We start from the raw sequence: 16,020 nt of genomic DNA, 5'->3' as shown, positions 1-16,020 counted from the left end.
TTAAAGAAACGTATTACACAATAACTTACTTTCTTATCATGTAACTGTTCATTCTTTGACATCCCTACAAATTTCCCTAGATTTAAATGCTTCTTGTTCTTGCTCAAACCAAATCTTATGCATGAAATAAAATGTTTTGCTATTTCCAAGATAACAAAAATTATATTAAATTAAAATATTAAATACAAATTATATTAATCTTATGAAATGCCTCTTCCTCCTTTTTTGCCAATTTACTCTGTCATTGATATCTTCTCTCTCCAACATGCAATGATTATTTGACCTCTTACCCACTTTTTATTACTTTTCTACTACATTTTTAAAATATTTATCTTTTTATCCCTAATCTCTATTAGGTTTTATGGTACAGAAACTGCTTCTTAATTGTCTTCCAATCTCTCCTGGTTTAAAGGGAAAAATGCTCTCTACAACACAGTTTCATAAAAAAGTATTTGCTGAATTTAATTGGTTCAGTGTTTGCAATTTTGTTATACTTGTACCTATGTCATGAATCACATGTTTCATGGAAAAATCTGAAGAAAATCATTACTTTTTTTGTTCTTAATTTCAGGAAATTGACTAAAGTAACCAGAACAATTTTTCAAGGAGACAAAAATGAAAATAGAGAATACTCCCATCCCATATTACAAATGTGGCAGATGAGAGCACATTCACAAATATGGCATTCTGAATAAAATTGTGATTCTACCAAGAACAAGTTACAATACACATAAAAACCCCTGAAAAAGGCTATGGAAAGTTTGCCACTCATTTGTAGCATTTAGAAAAAATATATGAAGAATATTCAAGGGAAAGTTGCAGGGATCTGTCAGAAAGAGAACTTCAAGAATTACATGATTAGAGATAAATGATAAGGAATATTCAAGAACCTTAAAACTTTTTTGCTTAATATTGAAGAGAAAATAACAGAGAACATAAAAATCAAGTTATACCTTGGCAGATCTGTGAAAAGATATTCTCTCAGGACTTCAAAGACTTAATCACAAGAAAACAAAGACAATTGCATAATCCATGAAAAACTGGTGTAAAGACTAAAATAAAGTAAATCTTTGAAATCTTCAGAGAAGTAACTGAGTCAACATTGGTCTTATTTTGTACAACAAACTACTCTATGGGACAAGGGTAAGAAAATGAAGCAAGATAGTCAAAAGAGAGACGTATAAGTGGGAAAGCCAAGGAAATCAAGAGAAGAAACTCTTCATTTGGTCATTGTATGGACACATGTACCAGTGAAATTTTGTGTCTTAAAGACTGCATAAAAGATCCACTTGTTGGAAACATTTTTCTCACAAGTTGCAACTCTATGAATATCAGATGCCACAGAAGAAAGAGCACACATAAGTGTAATGAATGTGGAAAAATATTTAGTAATAAGACACAGTTGAATGTTCATCAGAGTGTCCACATAGGAAAGAAATCCTGTTTTTGTAACAAGTGTGGTAAAGGATTCATTCAGAAGTCAAAATTGAATGTTCATCAGATAATCCATAGAGAAAAGAAGTCCTATATGTGTGATAAGTGTGGGAAAGGATTCAATTGGAAGTCAATTCTTCACAATCGTAGGGGATTTCACATTGGAGAGGAGCCTTATATATGTAAGGGGCATAGGAAAGGGTTAGTTCATAAATCAAAGCTTAATGATCAACAGAAGGTCCACTCTGAAGAAAAGCCCTTTATATGCAATGAGCATGGGAAGAGTTTCACCCAAAGGTCAATATTTTATACTCATCAGACAATTCACACTAGAGACAAACCTTATAAATGTGATGAATGTGGGAAATCATTTAGTAGTAAATCAATACTTGAATATCACCTGAAACTCCACACTTCAGAGAAACCCTACACATGCAAGGAATGCAAGAAAGGATTCATAAAAAAGTCAAATCTTCATGAACATCAGAGAGTCCACACTGGAGAGAAGCCCTATACATGTAACGAGTGTGGGAAAGGATTCATAAAAAAGTCAAATCTTCATGAACATCAGAGAGTCCACACTGGAGAGAAACCCTATATATGTGATGGGTGTGGGAAAGGATTCAGATGGAAGTCAAATCTTCATGAACATCATAAAATTCACACTAGAGAGAAGCCGTATATATGTAATGAGTGTGGGATAGGATTCAGACAGAAGTCAAATCTTCATGGACATCAGATAATCCACACTGGAGAGAAACCCTATGTATGTGACAAGTGTGAAAAAGGATTCACACGGAAGTCAAATCTTCATGAACATCTGAAAGTCCATGCTGGAGAGAAGCCCTATATCTGTAATGAGTGTGGGAAAGGATTCTTTCATAATTTAAATCTTCAGGAACATCAGAGAGTCCACACTGGAGAGAAGCCCTATATATGTGATGAGTGTGGAAAAGGATTCTTTCGTAATTCAAATCTCCAGGAACATCAAAGAATCCACACCAAAAAAAGACTCTTGGACTCTAAAGAGATCAGGAAAAGTTTCAGTCAAATGTCAATACTTCATTCTCATTCTCATCAGACAAATTACAATAGAAAGAAACCCTATAAATGTGATGAGTATGAGAAGTCAATCAGTAGTAAGTCAATACTTCATTGTCACCAGAAAGTCCACACTTCAGAGAAGCCCTACACCTGCAAGGAATGCAAGAAAGGATTCATAAAAAAGTCAAATCTTCATGAACACCAGAGAGTCCACACTGGAGACAAACCCTATATATGTGATGAGTGTGGGAAAGGTTTCATAAAAAAGTCAAATCTTCATGAACATCTGAGAGTTCACACTGGAGAGAAACGCTACATCTGTGATGAGTGTGGGAAAGGATTCATAAAAAAGTCAAATCTTCATGAACATCAGAGAGTCCACACTGGAGAGAAATCCTACATATGTGATGAGTGTGGGAAAGGATTCATTAAAAAGTCAAATCTTCATGAACATCAGAGAGTCCACACTGGAGAGAAGCCCTATATATGTGATAAATGTGGGAAAAGATTTATTCGTAATTCAAAACTTCAGGAACATCAGAGAGTACACACTGAAGAGAACGCCTATATATGTAATGAGTGTGGAAAGGGATTCCGATGGAAGTCAAATCTTTATAGACATCATAAAATTCACATGAGAGAAGCCCTATGTATGTGATGAGTGTGGGAAAGGATTCAGATGGAAGTCGAATACTTCATGAGCATCAGCAAGTCCATACTGGAGAATTGCTCTACCTTTGACCACTTATCTAATGAGTATGTAAAATAATTCAGACAAATTTTAATACTTCATGATAATCAGAGAATCAACATTTTGAGAAAAGGCCTATTTTTGTGATGAGTGTAGTTAAATGATCCAGCTGAATTTAGTGTTTTTACAATCAATGAGGTCCACAATAAATAAGCTCTGTATATGTGATGAATGTGGGAAAGTGTTAAGTGAAAACTTTATGATACCACACAGTACACAAGGCTGAAAAGCCTTGTATGTGTTATGAATTTGGGAACCAATTCATGAATCAATTTTCTGTTCATTACATGAGAGTTCCCTTTACACAATAAAGTCTTTAAATGTAACACTTATGGGTAGATTTGTATTCATAATAAAATATAAACCTAAACTACAACCTTCAAATTCAGTCACCAAAGAAATCCATCCTTCATGCAAGAAGTTCAGACAAAAAAATCTATTTTTCTAATAATAGATCCTTCTAGTGAGTTGCACTTTCAGGAGATTATTAAACTCATGAAATTCATATTCCAGCCATGCTGCAATCTGAAACCATATGCCCCAAGAAGAAAATATTATACCGCCTCTAATGTATTTAGTGTTACCTTGGACTTCGACTAATGGATAAAGTTACATAGCTGAAGTGGAGTTCATTTTACTATCTTGAAAGTGAATGGGGTAGTATGACTCTGTCTTTCCTGGCAGAAATTTGCTTTCCTTGCTAATGATCTCTCCCATCCCTACCCCATAACCCCCCAATTCCTAACTTTTGCTTGTTCTATTGTTGTCATTAGCCTTTCTAGAACTGTGTCAAATAACAATTGATGAATGAGATAACCTTTGCTTGGCCCCTTAAATTACTCAGAAACCAAGTATATTCCCCCTTTCATCAAATGCTAGCTTTTTAAAAAGTTTCTTCTATGCCTACATTTTGTGGAATTTTTACAATAAATAAATTATATACTGTTGAAGACTGTATCTGCATCCTTTCATATTTTATGTTTTACTCTTAATAGTATAATCTTAGTTATTTCCCTAAATTTGCATCATCCTTGATTGCCTATTGTAAACTCAACTTGATAATACTGAATGATTTCTGGACAAAGTGCTATAATAGTATTGTGAAGAAGTAATGTAAAGCTATTGGTTTTTATTAATAATATTTTCTTGCAATTCTCAATTTATACCAAAAATTCATAGAATAAGTATTAAATATTATGGAAAAAGTTGATAGATTTCTCCTGTAAATCCATTTAGAGCATTATTTATCCTTTGGTATGATACTTTTTTTGTATTTATATCAGTTTCTTTTTCTCACATTGAACTATTTTAGATGTCTATTTCATGTACTTTACATTCATCATTCTGTATTTTTTATTTCTTTGTTAACAATCTTTTTTCATTCTCAGTATATACACACACCTAAATATTTGTATGTATATGTATACATATATGTACATGTGTGTATCTCTCTTTCTCTCTCTCTCTCTCTTTCTCTCTATCTATATTTGGCAAAGCAATTGGGGTTAGGTGACTTGCCCAGCTGGGATGACACAGCTAGAAAGTGTCAAGTGTCTGAAGTCAGATTTAAACTCAAGTCCTTATGACTCCTGGGACAGTATGCTGTCTACTGCACCACTAGCTGCCCCTCAGGATATTTTTCCACCTATCTACATAGTACATTCCTCCTCCTCTTCCCCTTTCCTTGCCTCTTTTCCTTCCCCTTCCCTTTCCAGTTTTCCCCGTTACCCTTTACCTTCCATTTCCCCCTTCTCCTCCCCTTTTTCCCTTGCTTTTTCTACTCTCCCCACCTTTGTCGTGCTTCCACTTACCCACTTTCCCTTTTCTCCTCTTTCTCTCCCTTCCATCCTTCTTTTTGGCCCTTTCCTTCTTCCTCCCCTTTTCCCCTTCCTCATTTCCCCCTTCTTCTCTTTCCTTCTCTTCCTCTTCTTCCTCTTTTCCCTTCCCAAATAATAATTTTGCTTCTCAACTCAGTTCTTTTTTTCTTTTATCTTTTTTCTTTTTTTAATATTTATTTAATATATTTAGTTTTCAGCATTGATTTTCACAAAAGTTTCAATTACAAATATTTTCCCTGTTTCTACCCTCTCCCCACTCCAAGATGGCATATATTCTGGTTGCCCCGTTCCCCAGTCAGCCCTCCCATCTGTCACCCCACTCCCCTCCCATCCCCTTTTCCCTTCTTCTCTTGTAGGGCAAGATAAATTTCTATGCCTCATTGCCTGTGTATCTTATTTCCTGGTTGCATGCAAAAACTTTTTTTTTTGTTGTTATTGTTTTTTGAACATCTGTTTTTAAAACTTTGAGTTCCAAATTCTCTCCCCTCTTCCCTCCCCACCCACCCTCCCTAAGAAGGCAAGCAATTCAACATAGGCCCCATGCGTATCATTTTGTAAAACCCTTCCACAATACTCATGTTGTGAAAGATTAACTATGTTTTGCTCCTTCCTAACCTATCCCCCTTTATTGAAATTTCTCCCTTGACCCTGTCCCTTTTCAAAAGTTTTTGTTTTTGATTACCTCCTCCCCCTGTCTGTCCTCCCTTCTATCATTTCCCCTTTTTTATCTTCTTCCTCCTTCTTTCCTGTGGGGTAAGATACCCAATTGAGTGTGTATGGTATTCCCTCCTCAGGTCAAATCCGATAAGAGCAAGATTTACTCATTCTCCCTCACCTGCCCCTTCTTCCCTTCCTACAGAACCACTTTTTTCTTGCCACTTTTAGGTGAGATAATTTATCCCATTCTATCTCTCCCTTTCTCCCTCTCTCAATATATTCCTCTCTTATCCCTTAAATTGATTTTATTTTTTTAGATATCATCCCTTCATATTCAACTCACCCTGCACCCTTTGTGCTCAACTCAGTTATTTAAAGAATACTGTATAACATTTTGAATAATGCGTCAGCACAGTTCCTGTGTATATCTTGGCAGGCTGACTCTCAAAAATTTTATAGTGTCTGAAGGTTTTTGTTGTTTAATTTTGTCTTACTTTATTTTTAATAATTTATTCAGTATTTTGTTTTCCCCAATTACATGTAAAAACAATTTTTAGTGTTTGTTTTTAAAGTTTTGAGTTCCACAGTTACAGACACATTGTGCGATGACTGTCTTTCATAGACTTGGATCTTCTTAGCAATGCAAGGTTCAAAGACAACTCCAAAAGACTCATGATGGAAAATGCTATCCACATCCAGAAAAAAGAATTATGAATTCTGAAGGCAGATTGAAGGAAACTATTTGCTCTCTCTTTTTTGTTTTGTTTCTTCTTTCTCGTGGTTCATTCCATTGGTTATAATTCTTTGCAACACAACTAATGTGAAAATATGTTTAATGTGAATGTGTATGTAGAGCCTATATTGAAATGCATGCTGTCTTGGGGAGGAGAGGCTGGGAGGGGGGGAAATTTGGAACTCAAAAGCTTGTAGAACTGAATATTGTAAACTAAAAATAAATAAGTTAATTTTTAAAAAAGTTTGAGTTCCAAATTCTTTCCTTCCCTCTCTCCCTCTCCCATTGGGAAGGCAAGCAATCTGACAGAGATTATTCATGTGCAGGCATGGAAAACATGTTTCCATGTTAGTTATGTTGCAAAAGAAAAGGTAAACCAAAATATTAAGAAAAAAAGAAAGTAAAAAAAAAAGTATGCTTTGATCTGTATTCAGATTCCATCAGTTCTTTCTCTGGGGATGGATAGCATTTTTCATCATAAATCCTTCAGAGATGTCTTGGATCATTGTATTGCTGAGAATAGCTAAGTCACTCACAGTTGATCATCTTACAATATTGTTGTTACTGTGTAAAATGTTCTATTCATTTCACTTTCCTTCAGTTCATGTATGTCTTTCCAGGTTTTTCTAAGAGCATCACAGTCATCATTTTTCAAACACAATATTATTCCATTGCAATCATATACCACAACAAGTTCAGCCATTCCCCAATTGACAGGCATCCCCTCCATGTAGATCCTTTTCCTTTTTTTTAACCTTTGCGATAAAGACCTAGTAGTGGTACTGCTTGGTTAAAGCATATGCATGGTTTTATAACCCTTTGGGCATAATTGTTCTCCACACTGGTTAAATGAGTATATAATTTCACTGACAGTACATTTGTCCACATCCCCTCCAGAATTTATAATTTTGCTTTTCTGTCACATTAACCAATCTGAAAGGTGTGTTTTGGTAGTTCAGAGCTATTTTAATTTGCAATTCTCTCATCAATAGTGATTTAGAGGATTTTTACATATGACTATATACTTTATCTGAAAACTGCCTGCTCATACCCTCTTAAAGTCCCTCCCCAACCCTCTCCCCCAATTTTTTTCACTTCTCTACATGTATAGAATACTACTACACCCTTCCAGGTGTACACATTGTTTCCTCCTCAACCCAAATAAGAGCAAGTTTCCAACATTTCCATCCTTCAACCCTACCTGCTTCATCTGTATTAGTTCTTCCTTCCAAGCTCCATTTTCATAATATAATTGCTCCCTTTTACATTTTCCTACCCAATTTAATTTTTTTTAGAATCACCCCATCATACACAACTCAACCACCATCTTTCTTTCAAACTACCTTAGTAATGATGACAGTTTTAAGAATACTAATAATGCTTTCACATATGATAAGTAAGCATTTTGGTCTTAATGAGTGCCTTATAATTAGTCTTTTATGATTTTCTTTTATTTTTTTATGGGTCTTTTATGTTGACTTTTCCATTAAGTTGCTCTTTTTTAAATGTACAAAAATATTTACAGCAGCTTTTTTAATCATGGCAAAGAATTGGAAATTGAAAGGGGAACAGGTTAAAAAAATGAAAGAGAGAAAGATAATTATGGAAGGAAATACAGTTACTTATATATGACTTTTGATGTAAATAGGATTATCTCATCCACAAAACAGAAGAGAATAGAAGAATGGATATGGAGCAGAATCTTGCAATATGTTCTTTACGTTAAGAACAATTGAAACAAAAAGAGGTAAAATAAGGGACTACAACAAAATCTATTATGTTTTAGGTGATTTTTCTTTTTTGTAGCAATGGGAACAATCATGACATCAGACAAAGGAAAGCAAAAATAGACCTAATTTGAAAGAGACCCAGGGAAATTAAGTTTTGTTACACTGTACTATAAGATGAATTAATATTAATATTAACCAAGTAGTCACACATTAGCATAGCATCCAAGTTCCTGGAAGACATTTTAAATGAGTAACAGGAGGAAAAGGACAGTAAGATGGTGAGGTACCTCACTTCATGCCTGTCAGACATAAGAGCAGTTGGGGAGGTAAAAGTCAGAAGCAAAACATGAGAATTGGGAGGGTGAAAGGAAAGAAAAAATAGGATAAATGGGAAAAATAAGGAAATACATAGTTGGTAATCATTGCTGTGAAAAATATTATAGCAGGTTTCTCTGAAAAAGACCTCATTTCCCAAATACATAGAGTACTAAACAAATTTATAGAAATGAGAGTCATATCTCAATTGATAAATGGTCAAAGGGTATATAGTTTCTTCTTTCTTTGAACCAGTTCAGTTGAAAGTGAGGTTCAAGCATTGCCTGTTTCCTCCCATTGTCCCTTCTATTTTCAAACTATTCCTTGGATGCCTCTGTTATGTGAGATAATTTTCCTTCTCCCTACTCTTCTTTCTTTTTTCTCCAAGTGCATCTTTTTTTTTCCTCATCATTCCATTCTTTTTTTGAGATGATGCTAACATAGTATAATCATATCTATTCCTTCTTTCTTAGGGGATTTCCTCTAACTTCCCTGAAAAGTTCCTAAGCCTTATATGTAACAATTTCCCAAAGAAAAATGTAAACAGCTTACCCTGTTTAATCCCTTACCATCTCTCACTCATGTTTACCTTTTAATGCTTTTCTTGATTCTTATGTTTGAATACTATTTTTTTTTTAGATTTAGCTTTGGACTGCTCATCAAAAATGTATGAAAATCTTCTGTTACATAAATGTCTTTTTTTTTCTCCCCAGGAAGCTTATACTCAGTTCTGTTGGGGAGGTTTTTCTTGGTTGTAACTCTACCTCCTTTGCCTCTGGGTATACCATACTCTCAGCCCTTTGCTTCTTCAATGTATTCATTGATGTTCCCAGTTTTAGCATAAGAGTCCCCTGGGATCACATTCTCCCCAGGTCTTCAATCCCTCCACTATATCTCGGAACTGGACTTTTTCCTTATTCTACTGCCAATACAGCTATGGCACAGTGTTGCCTCTACTGCTGTACCGGACTCTTGGCCAGTCCTTACGCTGATGCCATAGACCTCTTTTTCTATCTTGCTAAGCTTCCCTGGGCTGGACAAATGACTCAGTATGACTTTTTCTTGTTTTTCCTGCTCAGAATTGAGTTTGGTTTATTTTCTCTGATTGTTATGGAAAAAAGTCTAGGAGGAAAGGGCAAAATTTTTACCTTTTACTCTACCATCTTGACTCTGCCCTCCAAAGGTGGTATTAAAAATAGGTACAGTTATCTCTTCCACTTTGTGGGGGTTAGAAATGTGGTACCCCCACAATCTGACAAAATCCACATAAAATTTTTGCCCCTCCATTCATACCAGAGGAGTCTGATTTTTTTTCCTTTTTCTTCTATGGGTTTTGTATACTGTATTATTATAAAATTTGGTCTGACATTATACAATACTATGAATATATTTTATGAATTTCTGAGTTTCTAAACTTTTTCTGTGTCATTGCCTGGCCTTTGCATGTCATTTGCAGCTTCCACAGAACTCAACCCCCCAAAAAAATTCCCAATTAATTTCTCATGCTGACCCCCAATATATCAAAACTGCAATGGAGAAAGTGACAAAGTAGAAAAGATAACCGTATTCTGTTTCCATATACTATTTTAAGTGTACCATAGTTTCATGCAATGCCCATGGCCCACCCTCCCATCTTCCTCTCCATTGTAATATCTTTCCTGCTTCCTCATTTGAGGTAATTGAACCATTCTGTCTGTCTCTTCCTTCTACTCCCAGTTTAATTCTCTTTTTGATGCCTTATTTTTTATGTCATCTCTTCAAAGTTGCCTTGTACCCACACCCTCACACCCTCTCACTATGTATGTTCCTTCTAACTTCACCAATAGTGATACAGTTCTTAAGAATTACAAGTATCATCATCTTGTGTAGGGATATAAACAGTTTAGTCCTATTGAATCACCTATGTTTTCTTTTTCCATTTTTACCTTTTTATGCTTTTCCTGAGTCCTAAAAGAAAAAGTGATTTTTTGTTCAGCTCTTTTCTTTTCTTCAGGAAAACTAAAAAACCTTCTATTTCATTGAATGACCATATTTCCCCCTGAAGGATGATGCTCAATTTCACCAGGTAGGTAATTCTTGGTTTTAGTCCTAGTTCCTTTGCTTTTCATAATATTATATTCTCTGTCTTCAGATCCTTTCATGATGAAGCAGTTAAATCCTGTGTAATCCTTGCTGTGACTTCCCAGTATTTGAATTGTTTCTTTTTAGCTGCTTGCAAAGTTTCCTCCTTAACCTGGGAGTTCTAGAATTTGGCATCCTTGTAATTTCTTTTCCCAATCTTTCTTCTACCTCCCTTGTTTCATTTTTTAAACTCCTTTTTGAGCTATTCCAGTTCTTTTGGGGCTTGAGTCTAATTGTTTCTGGCTGCTTGCAATATTTTCTCCTTGACCTGGGATTTGTATAACTTGGCTATAACGTTCTAGGAGTTTTCATTTCGGGAACTCTTTCTTGAGGTGACTGGTGGATTCTTGCAATGTATATTTTACCCTCTGGTTCCATTTATCTGTCTTTTTTATTGATATGGCTTTCAGGTAGACCAACAATTCTTAAATTATCTTTCCTGGATCTGGTTTCCAGGTCAGTTGTTTTTCTAATGAGATATTTTATATTTTCTTCTTTTTTTCTTTTTTTGATTTTGTTTGATTGATTCTTGATGTCTCATGGAATCACTAGCTTCCACTTATCTAATTGTAATTTTTAAGGAGTTATTGTCTTCAGTAACCTTTATTTAAACCTCTTTTTCCATTTGGCCCACTCCACTTTCAGGGAGTTGTTTTCTTCATTAATTTTTTTACATTTTTTCTCCACTTTCTGGCTTTCTTTCATCAACCTGTTGACTTTTTTTTTCATGCAAGAGTCTGGCAGGTCACCTGGTGCTGTGCTAAAGTGGGGGAGTGGGAATTGGGTGTGGTTGTTGCTGCATGGTACCAAGTATGGCCGGTAGCTTACTTGTTGCACTGAGATCCATGGTGGGGCCTACAGCTGGTATCTGTTTGTGTGCCTGATGCTGTACCAAGACAAATGTGGGACCCTTTTTCTGTGCTGGGTCCTGTGGGCATCTAGTGGCTTATCTGGTGCTGTGCTGAGGCAGAGATGGAGGTTGGGGATGGCTAATGATGCCTGGTGCTGCAGGTGTTTGACTGCTCACCTGGTGCTCTGTGGAGGCCCAAGCAGATGGGGTCCGGGTTGCCAGAGTGGTATGGCCCAAGGAGGTGGGGGCAAAGTTCGGAATGGTGCTGGGTCAGGGCTATGTGGGTTGGAGAAAAGGGGGAATTGCTTGCTCACTGCTCTAATAAGTTGACAGGACCTCAGTCACTGACCTGTGCTGGGGCTCACAGCCTCCTGCTGGCTTATTTGCATGCTGCCTTCCCTGATCTGCACTCCACTTTGACCAAGCAAGCTGACCTTTCCTGCCGACCTCCCAAACTGTCTTGGGCTACAAAAGTGTTTCACCCCACCCATTTGTTGGTTCTGCCACTCTAGGATTCATTTTGGGGTGCAATTTTATAGTTATTTGGAGGTGAATATGGGGAAGTTCTGGCAATTTCCTCCTTTCTCTCTCATCTTACCTCCTGGAAGCCACCAATGTCTATTTCTGCAATTGATTCCACAACAAATGTGCCTTCTGACGTGATTAAGCTTATAAGGAGGCTCCTGACAAATGTAGTACTGGTGAGATAATAGTCTCAAGTAAAACAAGCTACAGCTGTGGAGAACTGATTTGGAGAGTGAAACCATGTAATGAGAGCCACAAAAGGATTTTCCTCAAAGGAATACCCAAAAGAAGGGAGGTATACTTAGTTTCGGATGGACTAGAGACTGTATCTGAGGTGATGCTAAGTGGGGCCCTACTCCTAGGAAAAAAAAAATTGTATTTCTTAGGAAGCATCACATAGAAGAGGGTAATAGTCCACTAAATTGACCAGATGTTCATATATATGTATGGGGGTAGGCATATATATATATATATATGTGTGTGTGTGTGTGTATGTGTGTGTGTATGTGTGTTTATGTATATATGTATATATATGTGTGTGTGTGTATGGGTGTTTATATATATATGTATATATGTGTGTGTATGTGTGTATATATACATACATGTATTATACAGTGGTGAGATTCAAATAAATTAACAACCACTTCTGTGCCCTAATGACCACTGAGGGAATGTTGGTGAATGTGCATGAATATGTGTGCACATGTGTATGAGAATATGCATAGTCTGTGAGTGTGTGTCAGCTTGTGTGTGTATGAAAGTGTGTGAATGTGTATGAGTGTGTAAGTGAACATATGTGAATGTATATGAGTCTGTAATTCTGTGCGGATGTGTATTTTTGAGTGTGTATGAATGTGTATAAGTGTGTCAGTGAATGCTGGTGAATGTGTGTGTGTGTGTGTGTGTGTGTGTGTGTGTGTGTGTATGTATGTGAGAGAGAGAGACAGAGAGAGAGAGAAAGAAAGTGTTTGTGATAAAGTACTGGACCAGTTCACAAAAATGGTCTTGTGTTTGGTTGTATACATGGGGTTGTTGTACCCATGAAGTCAAACCCCAACTTCTCCCAGGAGTCAGACAACACCATCCTGAGACCTGGAGGCATCAGGACTAAGGTGAGCTCAGAGCCAGAGAAAAAAGTCAGAGTTTCTCTTAAACTAAAGCTTTAGTTGCACTAAAAGGCCAAGTCTGAGGCACCAAGGACAATCTGACTTTTTACCATGTCTCCACCCCCACCCCCCTCCTTCTGTCACCCACTGGACACTCCATCTGAGCCCTTGGCATCCTTGATTTCCATGACACAAGGGTCCCTCAGTTATCAGGATTAGTTGGGACCAGCTCTGTTCAGGGCTCAGGCCTGGAGAGAAAGAGGCAGGAATTATAAGAAGAGGAGAGGGTACTGGCAGAGGGAAAGGGGTTGGTAAGGGCTGGGCCAGGTGTGTAAGGGCCACAGGGTGACAGTGGTCAGGGGCTGGAGGGGTGGGAGAGGGCATTGGAGGCCATGTGTTGGGTGACTTCTACCCTCAGCACCTTCTGCCTCCTTGCCCTAGTTACAGTAGGAGTGGCAAGCAGGCAGGAGCAGAAGGCCCTGGGAGGAAGCCCAAAGTAAGTAAGTGCTTACTTTTTCTTGCCTTTATGCTAAGAGATGAGTCCCAGCCCTCTAGCTTCCCTGCTGGCCCCTGTGTCTTTGATTGAGTCTTGCCTTTGTTTCAGTCAAGAGTCTTTGGTAGAATCAAGAGTCTTTGATTACCTGTTTAAGTCACAAGAAAGCCTGTCACATACTTGTGACACCCTCTGACCCTGAAGATGTATATATACATATATATATGTATATATATGTATATATGTATGTGTATATATGTGTGTATACATATGTATATATACATATATGTGTGTATATATACACATATAAACATACACACACACACACACACACACACACACACACACACACATATATATATATATATATATATATATATATATATATATATATATATATATATATATATACATACATACACTTGGAGGTTAGCATTTTGCTTTGTGGCTCACTCATTGGAAGAATTTTCATGTGATTTCACCAAACAAGACTCTGGGTAGCTGCTAGGTAGGCTTTGAAAACCCAGATGTTGGTACTTCTCTCTCTGGTAACTACGTGTGTATTTGTATGCACAGATGGTTAGAAGCCCTGTCTGCTGATTCATGTTATTTGCTCTGTTTATTTAATTTCTGTTTGTAATTTCTGTTTGTGTTTTCTCTAAAGTTCAGGGTTATGACTTTTTCCCCTGAACTAAGTGAATGATATATGTATGTTTAATGAAACTGAGATTGTAAACCTCTTAAAGTTGCTTTCCTTCCTTAGGAAAACAGATCAAAAAATATGTATTAGCATCCTTCCTGTGTGCTGGTGTTGTTGGTCTTCTTTTTGGTCTTATACCTCCACAGCAGCTGCTAGCAGCATCGTCATTAGAGGTGTGGATAACACCTTCCATCATGAGTCCCCTGGAGCTGTCCTAGAACCCTATATTGCTGAGAAGAGCCAAGTCCAAGAAAGTTAATCATCTCACAGTGTGTCTGTAATAGTGTGCAATGTTCTCCTGGTTCTGCTCCCCACACTCAGCTCATATAAATCCTCCCAGGTTTTTCTGAAGTCTATCTGCTAATCATTTCTTATAGCACAATAGTATTCTATTAAATTCATATACCACAACTTTTTCAGCCATAATTCATGGGCATCCCCTTGATTTCCAATTCTTTGCCAACATAAAAAGATCTGCTATAAATATTTTTGTACATGTGGGTCCTTTTCCTACTTGTATGATCTCTTTGGGATACAGCCCTAGAAGTGGTATTGCTGGGTCAAAGGGTATGCACATTTTTTGCACCCCTTTGGGCATAATGCCAAATTTCTGCAGAATTTCTTGACCAAAACAAAAACAACAACAAAAAAAAACAAAAATGAGGCTGCTACCAAAATAACTTTCTGAATCCTCCTTTGTCAGCCAAACTGGGAAAGTGATCTACCTATGAGTTTATTAAATCATGTTAATTACAGGGGTTGAAGGAATGGGTCCAGAGGAAATAAACTCATTCAAGACTATTAGTCTTTCAGTTCAATTAAAATTGTGTACTTGTAGATTGATATAAGTATTTGGCAGCATTTATCTGTGTGAAAACTCATTTCAAAGATGAAATACCTAAAATCTCATTATAAATCAGTATTAATGAATAAACAGTTGTGTTTGTCCCAAAGAGGACCATGACATCAGGGAAATGACATGACTTGCAATTGTCTTTGAGTGAGGGAGTGCTGTGCAAGGTCACCAGCCTCACTTTCTCCCCCAGAGCCATCTGGGTTCAGTGGCCTGATATTCCCCAGGACAACTGGAGATGGCCCAGGAAACATTGTGAGACCCTGGCCCTTTTAGGCTAAGGTCTTTTCAGGTTCTCACTTTGAGTGACAGATAACACTAAATTTGAGGAATACACAATTAAATAAAATGTTATCCAAAAAAAAGATTTTCATTTTTTTCTATTAACTCAAATTTTATATATTTTGATTTTCTTCAGTAAAAATAATCATGGGAAATTGTTTGTATTCTTGTTTTATAACTATCTACATCACAAAACCAACTGGCAGTTTTAACACTTCTGTTAACCTGGGCGATTTGTATTTTTGTAAATATTCATCCATTTCCTTGAGGTTTTCAAATTTATGGGCATAAAATTGGGTAAAATAATTCCTAATTACTGTTTTAATTTCCTCTCCATTGGAGGTGAATTCACCCTTTTCATTTTTGATACTTGTAATTTGGTTTTCTTCTTTCTTTTTTTTTAAATAAAATTGATCAAGGATTTATCAATTTTATTGATCTTAGTTTTATTTATTAGTTCAATAGTTTTCTTGATTTCAATTTTATTAATCTCTCCTTTGATTTTCAATATTTCTAATTTTGTATCTAATTAGGGATTTTCAATTTGTTCTTTTTCTAGTTTTTTTTTTTCAGTTGCATGCCCATTTC

The 16,020-nt window shown here is 36.5% G+C and overlaps 1 protein-coding gene across 1 annotated transcript; it reads left to right on the top strand.

The window, feature by feature from the left end:
- Nucleotides 1–1,528: 1,528 nt before the first annotated feature.
- Nucleotides 1,529–14,556, top strand: LOC118836583 (zinc finger protein 420-like). The gene is made up of 3 exons (XM_036743828.1): nucleotides 1,529–2,427; nucleotides 2,602–3,128; nucleotides 14,444–14,556. The coding sequence occupies exons 1-3, from the start codon at nucleotides 1,529–1,531 to the stop codon at nucleotides 14,554–14,556; spliced, it is 1,539 nt and encodes a 512-aa protein (XP_036599723.1).
- Nucleotides 14,557–16,020: the final 1,464 nt, after the last annotated feature.

The sequence above is a fragment of the Trichosurus vulpecula genome, chromosome 2, assembly GCF_011100635.1.
Source record: "Trichosurus vulpecula isolate mTriVul1 chromosome 2, mTriVul1.pri, whole genome shotgun sequence".
NCBI classification, from domain to species: Eukaryota; Metazoa; Chordata; class Mammalia; order Diprotodontia; family Phalangeridae; genus Trichosurus; species Trichosurus vulpecula.
Note: the sequence above shows the minus strand (reverse complement) of the source record. Positions and strands in the feature narration are given on the sequence as shown.

Coding starts and splice junctions, on each gene's coding strand:
- LOC118836583 (XM_036743828.1), top strand. CDS start 1,529: ATGTGTGATAAGTGTGGGAAAGGATTCAATTGGAAGTCAATTCTTCAC. Junction 2,428..2,601: donor AATCTCCAGGAACATCAAAG/AATCCACACCAA, acceptor TTGTCACCAGAA/AGTCCACACTTCAGAGAAGC. Junction 3,129..14,443: donor TCACATGAGAGAAGCCCTAT/GTATGTGATGAG, acceptor ATACCTCCACAG/CAGCTGCTAGCAGCATCGTC.